A 10,455-nucleotide genomic window follows, 5' to 3' on the forward strand; every position below is an offset into this window, starting at 1 on the left:
CCACGCACTGTGCCAAGTCACGGGCGAGTCTTTGCCTGAGCAGGCAGTCCGGGGGCTCCATGAATAACCCCAGGTGTCTGCCTGGCAGGGACCATCGAGGTGTGCTTACCCTCGGGTGTTGGGGACGGCCAGTACGAGCAGCGCTGACCCAGGAGCTCCCCTCAGAGCCGGTGGAAGCCATTTCCTGTCTGCCGTTTCCTGGCTTGTCCTCACTCCAGAGCAGGGGCTGCCAGGATGTGGGATCTGGGCATGGTTCTTATGGGCCACTGGCCCCCACGTTTGCTTTCTAAAGCTCAGAAAGTCTGGTAGTGGCCTGTCTGTGAGTCTTGGGGTGAGCCGGCTGTGCCGGACCCTGGTGGTGCAGCTGGTCCTGGGTCTGCCCCGGGGCCGGCAGGGCACAGTGCCTCTCCTTCCCTCCCGCCCTGACTTCTGTGAAGCCGGGCGCTTCGCAGGAAGCCAGCGCTGTGGCCCCTCAGTGACCGAGGAGGACATCTGCCTTTTCCCCTGTGGGCACCAAGGTTTGGAGCCGAGGAGAAACCCGCCTGGTGTGCACATATGGGAGCCAGAGCTGGATCCGGACTGTGTTCGAGGCACCAGCCCCTGAGCCCATGGGCTCAGCCTATGCACCCGGGCGTCAGGCTCCGGACTGCCGGCGTGGGGCACCGCGTTCACCAGGCGCTGAGAGTGAGAGTGTTGGCTGCGGGGGAGCCTGTGGTTCTGAGGCTCCTGCGTGGAGCAGCTGCCTCGGGTCCACGGTCCCCCCAGGCAGGGCATGGCGCGGCGCGAGGCTCTCCTGTCACCACGGCCTGCCCGCCTCGCTCTAGCGTGGCCTCAGAGCCCCCACTGGGGCGTGCTTGGCTGGGGGCTCTTGGAGAGCACGTGGGAATACTACTCAGTGCACGCAGGAGCAGGGTGAAACTGGGGCGTGATGAACTGTGTTGTCTCCGTGGAGGGCTCTGCACGAGTGAGCTGGTGGCCTTTTGCCTGCGGTTCTGCGTTTCTGCCCGTCCCAGTCACTGGGGTCGGGCGATCCCGGCTGCGCCTGCGTTAGCTCCCCCTAACCCCGCGTTCCCTCTCTTCCAACAGGCAAGTGGGCGTGGACCCGGATCAATCCTGCGGGGGCCAAGCCCACTCCAAGGTCTGGCTTCGCGGTGGCCGTGACCCCAAACCATCAGACGCTGCTCTTCGGGGGTGTCTGTGACAGGGAGGAGGAGGAGAGCCTGGAGGGGGACTTCCTCAATGACCTGCACTTCTACGACGCCACCAAGAACCGCTGGTTTGCAGCGCAGCTGAAGGTAGAGCCCGGCCTGGAGCGCGCAGCCCGTGCAGGGCCGCACCTGCTTTCCCTCTGTCGCGTCGGCCGGTTCTTCTGGCGAGGCTTCGGGTTGCCGGGGCCTCCCGGGTCCCATGGTGTGTGGGGCCCCGTGGGTGCTCCGTCCGCCCATGCCACAGTGGGTCCCCAGGTGGCCATGCCCGCAGTGGGGTCCCCCTGGGGCTTCAGGTCTAGATGAGTGCATGGGGTCGGCGGCCCACTCCGGCAGGGACTCCCTGTGGTTGCAGAGCCTCTGCAGCTGACCGCGTAGACGTGCGGCCAGTGTCTGGACGCCTGGGCTCTCTGCCTTTCTCTCAGGGGTCACGCCCGGTCGGGGGCTGCAGGCCCCCAGGCTAAACTGCAGCAGGGGCTTCTCCGGTGTGGCCCAGCCCCCCTTGGGACTTGAGGACGCTGCCTGCTCCCCGCTGTCTGTGGGTAAAACACATGGCCTTGCTTTTTATCAACAGGGACCCAAGTCAGAGAAGAGGAAACGTAGGCAGGGCAAAACCACAGAGCCCGAAAGTGCTGACAAGCAGGAGTGCAGGGGGGCTGGAGCCCAGGGGCCCCTGGAGGTGGTCAGAGAGGTGGTCACAGAGGATGGGACTGTGGTCACCATCAGACAGACGTTGGCTGCCCCGGGCTCGGCTGGACGGCCGCCGTCCGATGAGGAGGACAGCCCCGACAACGCCAGTGGCCCTGTGGTGGGGCCGAGCCCCCGCTCGAACGCCATGCTGGCCGTGAAGCACGGGCGGCTCTACCTCTACGGGGGCATGTTCGAGGCAGGTGACCGCCAGGTCACGCTTGGTGACCTGTACTGCCTGGACCTGCACAAGATGCAGGAGTGGACGGCTTTGGTGGAGATGGATCCAGGTGAGCCGGGCCGGAGGGACACTCCTCATGGTGGGGTGGGGACCTCGTCAAAGCGCCTCTGCCACCTCTGCCTGCAAGCAACGCCCCCCACATCTGCCCTGTGCCACAGAGCCACCTGCCTCTCCCCTCGTTGGGCCCCAGTCACCCTGTCCCGGGGGCGGAAGGGGATGGGCCGCCGGCCCCAGCGCTGCGAGGAGCCTCACATCTGTCCTGGCGCTGCTCCGAGGGGCGATGCAGGAACAGACCTCCCAGAGCCCCTGGTCCGAGGATGGCCCCCTCCCGGCTGTGACATGGGGGAGCCTCCAGCTGCCCCTGCTCCAGTCTGCACTGCTCTGTCCCTCACCTCCACGTCCTACACAGGCAGCTGCTGGACGCAAGCCGCTGCTCCTTTCTTTAAGGCTGGAGACTAGGAATAAAGTTAAAATTCATACTTTTGGGGAAGTTACTCCGTGGCCCTGAGACTCCTCTGTCTTCCTGTAAGACCAGCCTAGAGCCGGGGAGCAGGAGAGAACGCGATGCGGTCTCGCATCTTCGCCGGTCCGTCTCCTTCACCCGCCTCCACTCGGACACCGAGAGACAACGCGTCTCCTCCGAGCGTACAGCAGTGCCAGGGCTCAGCTGCGTCCACACCGAGTCCCGTGAGCGGGCTGTCCCACCACGCCGACGCTCAGAACGTGTGCTCTTGCTTTCCAGGAGCTCAGGAGTGGCTGGAGGACACAGACTCCGAAGAGGACAGCAGTGAGGGCGAGAGTGCCGAGGGCGGGGACGAGGACAGCAGCGAGCGCGGTGGGGAGGCTGGGGGTGAGTGTGGCGTGTGTGCTGGCGAGGGGTGGCAGGAGGCCATTGGCCGCGCCGCTCCAGAGCCAAGTGCCCCACACCAGACCCAGAGCTCAGGGGTCGCTTGGCTCCCACAGTCCTGATTTTTACTGGTAACGAGAGACTTTTGTGCTTTACTCCAACTGCAGTGAAGTTTGGTTTTGCTTCGTAGGTGCGCTCTCAGGGGACGCCTAAGTTTGTGAAGGGACGTTTATGTGTGGAGTGCAGCGCGCTGGTGTCTGGGACGGAGCGAAGAGTGCCCTCGCCGCACGACAGCTGTACCTAGGGTGCTCCCGTGCTCATCCTGCCACGCGGGGAGCGGGGGCCTCTGGAGCTGCCTGACCCGGGCCTCCATCCTGGGCTCGATGTGCTTCCCTCCTGCCCCCTCCTGCCCCCTCCTACCCGCTCCTGCCTCACGGAGCTGCTCCCACACGCACGGTGCTGCCCGCTGAGCAGCTTGCACATGGACTGCCTGGCCCCAGCAGTAGCGGGCGCAGCTCTCCCTGGACGACGCTGGGCCCCACGTCGAGAGGAGAGCCGGTCACGCTGTGGCAAACGGTGTGGCGACTCCCACGACGACCCCTGGAGTTAACCTGAGCGAGATGCGGTTTCTTCCCCTCAGTGTCACTGGGACTGGGTGTGATTTCCAATATGCCAGCCTTGGGGCGAAGAGGTGATGTTCTGTGCGGCCCCCGGGGGTGCCAGCGGGGCCCCCGCGCTGCAGGCAGCACCTAGAAGACGAGGTAGAAGGCGGGGTGCGGGGTGGGTGGTTTCCCCACTGCGAGACTAGGGGCCGCGTGCTCCAGTGGACGCTGTGTCTTCGGCCTGCGGGCCCCGCTGTGATTTCCGAAAGTCATCGGTGGCAGCCCCCCAGCCACCTTCACGCTGTCTCTGCCAGTCTTCGAAATAAAGTTGTGTTGGCCGGGGAGCTGTGCGTGTTCTGTGCCGCTGGCTGCGCTCGGGCCTCGGAGGGACCGTCCCCGACTCCTCAGACCTGCCCCTCCGTGGGTTTCAGGAGGAGATGCTAGAGCCGCCCTGCGCTCTTTCCCTCTAGGTTGTTGTTGGCAGAGGGACAGGAGGATGGGAGGCCCGGGCTCCGGGACTCCACCGTCTCCACGTGGTGTTGCTGTCCGGCACCCGTGCAGCGCGGGGCCACCGCGGTGGCAGCCTCAGGCGCCTGCACGTCCACACTGGTGCCTGCTCCGGGCTGCGTGGCTGGAGACCAGTTCTCATTGTGTAGTTGGGGTCAGAAGTTGGGCCTGAAGTCCCAGCGGGCACCTTTCTTCATCTTCAACATCCCCTACAGCGAGAATGCGGTACTGCTGGTCTGTAGAGACACGGCCGGCTCCTCTTCGTTCCCCGCGGTAGGCCGTCCCCGTCATTGCCGGGACGCTGACAGACGAGAGTGGTGCTGCCCACCTGTGGCAGAGCGGGACCTGGCCCGGAAGGTGTTTGTGGAGGGGTAAGGGCTGACCTGCCCCAGAAGCAGCCCCTTGCTCCCCTAGCCTGCTCACCTGCTCAGCCCCAGCAGCTTCGACAGTGGGACCTCAGCCCGTCAGACTGGCACGCCTCTGGAACGGAGCCTGGGGGCTTTTTAGCAGACAGAAATCGGAAGCTGTCCCCTGGCTGTAGCGTCTGCCACAGGCCTGCCAGGCCAGGGGCCGGGTAGCACAGTACCCTTCCACTCGATATGGGCTGGGTTTGGAGGAAAAGCTGAGCGCTCCGGCCCCAGGGGCGTGTCTGTGCCCCTTCCCTTGGACGCTGGGGCAGGCCGGGTCTTCCTCGGACACGCGGGGGGCAGTCCTGCTGGATGGCCCTCAGGCACGGCTGGTGGGGGGCCGGGGCTGAGGTGCGGGACCTCCCGGGTCCTCCAGGTGCCCATTGTGCCCTCTCCTGACATGTGGCCCTCGGCCCCGGCTGTGCGGCTGCTTTCTGGGGAGGTCCTCGAAGAGCTTGTCAGCTGTGCCTCCGAGTTCTGTTGTCAGAGACCAGGGTGTTCTGATCGTCTCTAGGATAGAGCAGGTCTGAGGGAGGAGGCTGTTTTGCAGTCAGCCCAGTCGAGAGAGAAGTCCCAACCCCCCTGAAGAAACTGTGTACAAACAAGTCTCTGTTTCTGCCGTCATGTCCGCAGGGTCATTGCTGGGACACTCAGTTTGAGTGGACCGAGAGGATGAATAAAGAAGCTTCCGGAGAAGGAGCCGCCCCCGCTGCTGCATTCCTGAGCCTGGAACTCCAGACAGACGCACCCGAGGTGTTCAGCGGGCGGAGAGGTGGCCATGCACTCTGGGATGGCGGGGGCCCCCAGGAGCAGGACCCGCCCGCCTGCCCTGCTCTCTGTCGGTGACGGCTGTGCCCCACGGAAGGTTCCGGATGCCCTGATGGCTGCCACGGGCATGAGTGGCCGGTACGAAGCCCAAGGCCCCCATTCCCCGTGTTGCTGGAGCCCAAACAGCTGGAAACAGCTGTGTTCCGGGTCAGCAAGGACCCTGCGGTTACACCCTGTCTCGTCTGCTCCTCGGCTGGCTGAGTTGTTGGTGAGCCCCGTGCCGCGGCCCGCTGCTGGGTCTGCGCCTTTCGCGCACGGTGCTCCTCCGCTGGCTGTGCCGTCTTGGACGCCTGCAGAGCTCCTTGAGGGGCGTGGGGGGTGTGGGGTGTGAGGACTTCTGCTGAGTCCCGGGGCAGCCCATGCTGCAGGAAGGCGGGTTCCAAAGGGCTGCCCCGAGGGGGTAGATTTCTGGGATTGGCTTGAATGGAACAAATGTCCTTACGTTCACAGTGTTTTTCCATTTCTCTCTAAAAGGCTGGAAGAGTGGTATTTATTGCAGTTGGACACGTTTTGGGTTTTTTATCAAGTTGTACAGGAGGGGAGTCAGCGGCTAGCTGCCAGTAGAGACACACTGAGGGGCTAGAGGCTGGCCAGGGCCTGCTGGTGACAGATGGTCTCGTCAGGGCTATCCCCCGGGGCTCAAAGGGACCTCAGGCTGCCACCCAGGGGAGTTCAGGCATAAGATTGGGTTTAGATCGGGTGACCTAAGTGAGGCTCCCAGTTGGGAACTAGTCCCCCCGCGTGTGTTGGGGTGAGCAGGAGGGGACACGGTGTTGCCTGGGGGCTGGGGAGGGGCAGCTGCTCCCTAGTACGGGGCCGGGGGGATGTGACTCCCTTTGGCTCACGTGAGCAAGAAACCCATCTGCTGTCCACTGCTTACTTCCCTGAGCACTGAAGGAGCTTTCTAGAAACCGCTGCTTCCCTGCGTGCTCTGAACCGGGAGGCAGGCTGTGTGCAGGCCTCGGCCACCATAGGCCTGTGCTGTCTCATGGGCCCAGGCGGCTCCCGAGTATGGAGCAGCGGCGTCTGCGTTTCTGTTTCACGAGAGCCTTGGCAGTGCCGCGTTCAGGCGGGGCCTGGTCGTCCACCCGCGGTCTGACCGTGGTGTCCCGCGGGAAGCTGCGGCGCCCACCTGCGCAGCCAGTGGCCGCGGACATCAGGCTGCGGGGCCCGAGGAGCCTCCGTGGGCACAGGCTGCGCTGGGCCTGGTTTCCCCTTGCTGAGTGGGCGTGGGACCCTCGGGACCAGACCTGCTTGTGGAGCTCAACAGCCGTGCGCCAGGGCTCTGGACCGGGGAGGAGGCCTGGAGAGACTCCAGTGTGTCGGGAGGGGGTCCTCAGATGGGAAAGCTCTCTTGGGGACCCCCCCAGGAGAAGCGAGATCCAACTAGGTGAGCACAGAGGTGCCGTGGCCCTTGGGGCAGAGCCTGTGGAGGGGAGTGGGCGTGGCTGGCGGGCCTGGCTCGGGGTAGGGGGTGCGCTTTGGGCTGGGCTCCCGGAGCCCTCCCGCCGGGGACCGAGGCTGCAGGGCTGCCATCGGGGCGACACAGGCTCTGCCCCGGGAAGGAATCCGTTTCTCTGAAAATTTGGGCTTGAGGAGGCTTCAGTGAAGACTCTGGGCTGTAATGACACCATGCAGGGACCCAGAGTTTTCACACGATGACGTTTATTACTAAAAGGAGCAAAAGTGTTGTAAATCTTGACAGTGTCCCTTGCTCTCACGGAGCGAGATACACGATAATGGTATGACTTCGAGTGTTACATTCATCAAGGAGAAGGTCTTAATTTTCCCTTTGTGAGTGACGAAGCTATTTTCCGGCTAAAAGGTAAAAAACAGCGAGGTAACATACTTAGCTGCTTCATCGGTCGGAAAAATCAAAACACAGTCAGCATTCCCTTCCTGTCAGTGCACGAGCGATTGCACCGTGGTAACGTTTACATGCACGGGGGCGTGGGAAGGCAAACTGCAGACCGCGGCCGGTTTCGGTTAGAATTCACGGAAAGGCATCTCTGTCGGTGCGCGGCCTCAGTCTGGCGGGAGGGCGAGTGCACACAGCTGCTCCCCCGCGCGGTCAGGGCCACTGGGACTTCCATCGGGCTGCGGCGGGCCTCGTTTCTCTGGACACGGTGCAGGTGAGCTGAGTCCGGCTGTCGGGGTTGGCCCTGTGGTCAGGGGGACCCCGGCCACACGTGAGCTGCCGGTGCCCGCCGCCTGCGCGCAGACCCGTCTTCTCCCCGAGCGCCCCCCCCCCCGCCGTGTGGAAGCCCCTGCTGGGTGACTTGAGGGCAGCCCTCTCCCCGACTGCTCTCCTGCCCTTCGCGGGCGGGTGGCGTGGGTGCCGCTCGCTGAGGAGCACTGGGCTGCGTGGTGTGGGCTGCCCCACGCCTGACGGTGTTAGGGAGGGAGACCCCCTTAGTGCTCTTGGCCTCGCGGTTGGCCTCGTGATGGAAAGCCCTTCCTCTGTGACTTGTATTCTCTCGAGGGAAGCCCTGGGGTGGTGACGCTCATCTTACGGGACTGGGATGCTCCAGCCTGCTCATCTCTTATCTTGGTAGCAGGCGTGCGAGGGATCGCCGGGGCAGGTGCAGCCAGTGTGCTGGGGGCGAGCAGGGGCCCCGCCAGCACCTGTCGCGCCGCCCCTTGGGGCCTCCTGCCCTTCATGGGTTCAGGCTGCTGCTGTCCCTGTGTCCCCACGCAGTGGCAGCGCGGCCAGGGTGGGCGTGCGCAGACACAGCGGTGAGCTGTGTGTCAGGTCTGCAGCAGGTGGGAGTGGTGGGGGCAGACCGAAGTGAGGTAGGTATGAGGTGTGCTGCTCTCCGCCTTTCCTGCCGTCCCCAAAGCCCCGGGTCCCGGCCGCACACCCCGACTGGCCCCGGGCTGCTCGCGGCCGGGCCGCCTGCTTCTCGGAGGCCGAGGAACAAGCTGGAATGATGCGCGTTTGCCCTTTTGTATCTCAGGCATCTCCGTGTTGGGGTTTCACGCAGAGGCACCCTTTCTCCTTAGTGGGTGCTCTCGTGGAGAAGGCGCAGCCGTCCTGGGGTCTTCTGCGTCCAGGGGCACGCGTGCTGGTGTCTTCTGTCTGTTGCTTTTTGAGGTGCCCAGCGCCCCCCCCCAACCTTCCTCAGACGCTTTCAGTGCCTGCGACCCTTGGCTCCCAGAGCTTTCAGACTGTAAAAATGCAGCGTTGTTCTTCCGTCTTGGAGCAAAGGTAACTGCACTTTTTCCTGATGCTCTTAAGGCTGTTAGCGACACTTCTTGGGAACGGATCTCGGGGGCAGATCATGTTCCCAGTCTTTGCTTGCTGGCAGTAGCGTGTGACATGTGGCCGGGCCTGGGCAGGGGAGAAACTAACAGGACCCCTTGTTTGCCGAGAGCACGTCACCCCTGCTCCTTATTTCTCGTCTGGAATTCTGGTCTTGTTGCTTCTCGTTTATGCTGGACTGACGTGAGCAAGTCCTGTCCGAGGCAGGACACCACGGAAACGCGAAACGTCCGCGCTCCTCAGTGCTGGCTGTAGAGTGGGGGGCCCGACAGCACGTGCGGCTGTGGACTAGAGGCTGAAAATCTAGTAGGCACCTTTATGATAAGTTTCTGAGACCGAAGGCAAGAAAAACCGGAAGACGAGACCTGCGGGAGTCGAGGAAGGTCAGCTTCATCCGAGCCGAGGCTGGCGCTCTTCGACCGTGAGCCGTGTCTTCCTGCGCCCTCCAGCGAGCCCCTGCCCCTGGAGGAAGGCACCGCGGGCGTCCGGAGCGTGTCCCCCCGTGGGTGCAAGTAAGACCTGCCTCAAGAGGGACCCCAGCACTAGTGCTGATTCAGGAGGGGGATGAGAAAAGGTCAAAACACCCGAACTAAAAAATGCGAGAAACCACTTTCCTTCAGTGCCCAGATGTTCGTCTGCGTCGGGCTGTACGTAGCGTCTCATCCCTGCCCTGGGGCTTTCGGTGACGTCCCTTGGCTTAAAGTGGGGGTGGATGGTCCCCACTTAATGGATTGTCCAAATGGGGATGCTCTTGAAAGGGAAAGGGAGCACCTTTAGGACCAGGATGTGGGGCTGCCCTCTTTGTGTCCCCTCTTGGTGTGGGCACCAGACACGGTTCCCAAGGGGTGGCCATGGGCTGTGGGGACCCGCCCGTGTTCTTCCTGCTTTGCTGGGGAGTCTGGTTGGTGCAAGTGGCACAGAGCCGTGCCCTACAGTTATGTGTGCGCGCACAGCCCTTGCAGCCATTTCGATGCAGACGGGAGCTCGTCGGCTGTAACTGTGGTTGTGGACTTCTGGGGACAGCGGTTTTGGTAACGGGTGTTGTACTTCTGTGGCTACCGGGAGTTTCCTCCATGTCCGTCCTCTCCCTGCCAGTCACTTAGGCTCCTGTGTTGCCTCCCTGCTCTGGGTCTTTGGGATCCCGTGTGCTAATGATTGGGAAGCTTAGACCGGTGGGTGACTTTCCATGTGCTTGACATTGTTCCAAGCACATCACAGGCCCTGAGCAGGTTTCGGAAAGCACAGCCCGCCTCCTAAGTTTCCTCAGCTTTCTGGTAATGCAGCAGGTGCGTTGTGTGCACAGACAGGCGTACCTATGGACCCCAGAGGGCAGTGTCCTTCCCAGGTCTTTTGGGGTGAGGTGTGAGTGCAGGTTTCCCAGCCCGGGGAGCGGGGCAGCAGGAGCTGGGCATAGACCGGGGACCTGTTCGCCCCACCTCTCCATGGGCCCGGGCTCAGGGGCTCCGGTCACTCAGTTTCTCTGCTTCTGGCTTTCACATCTAGAGTGTGGAAGCATTTGTCATGGGAGAAGAGGACTCTCGCGAGGTTGCTCTGGGAGTAATTAAAACGTGTCAGCACTTCAAACCACGGGGGGCCGGCCCTGACCTGCTCGCCTGTGCTTCCCGACGGGCCTGAGGGGCCTGGTCTAGCTCTGCGTGTGTGCCCTCCGGGAGCGCGCAGGAGAGAAGCGGGTTAGCTGCCCTGGCCCCATGGTAGGACCGGCACCCGCTGGGGGAGCTGGAGGCTCTGGGCCGGGAGGAGAAGCCAGCCTGGCGAGCAGAAGTGCCAAGCTGACTGGTCCTAATCGGTTGGGAAACCAGGGAAGAAGCAGCTTCTGGAGTCCCTCAGTCCAGGACATTGTGGCTGTGG

The 10,455-nt window shown here is 63.4% G+C and overlaps 1 protein-coding gene across 10 annotated transcripts in view; it reads left to right on the top strand.

The window, feature by feature from the left end:
* Positions 1 to 3,925, top strand: part of KLHDC4 (kelch domain containing 4) — a 45,275-nt gene extending 41,350 nt beyond the window's left edge. For all 10 annotated transcript variants that reach the window (XM_047712458.1, XM_047712459.1, XM_047712457.1 and 7 more), the window contains 4 exons: positions 1,087 to 1,295; positions 1,780 to 2,182; positions 2,876 to 2,983; positions 3,171 to 3,925. In XM_047712458.1, coding sequence (XP_047568414.1) covers positions 1,087 to 1,295; positions 1,780 to 2,182; positions 2,876 to 2,983; positions 3,171 to 3,193 — 743 coding nt within the window. In that variant the 3' untranslated portion in view covers positions 3,194 to 3,925. The remainder of the gene's footprint in view (positions 1 to 1,086; positions 1,296 to 1,779; positions 2,183 to 2,875; positions 2,984 to 3,170) is intronic.
* Positions 3,926 to 10,455: the final 6,530 nt, after the last annotated feature.

This window comes from Lutra lutra, chromosome 17 (genome assembly GCF_902655055.1).
Source record: "Lutra lutra chromosome 17, mLutLut1.2, whole genome shotgun sequence".
NCBI classification, from domain to species: domain Eukaryota; kingdom Metazoa; phylum Chordata; class Mammalia; order Carnivora; family Mustelidae; genus Lutra; species Lutra lutra.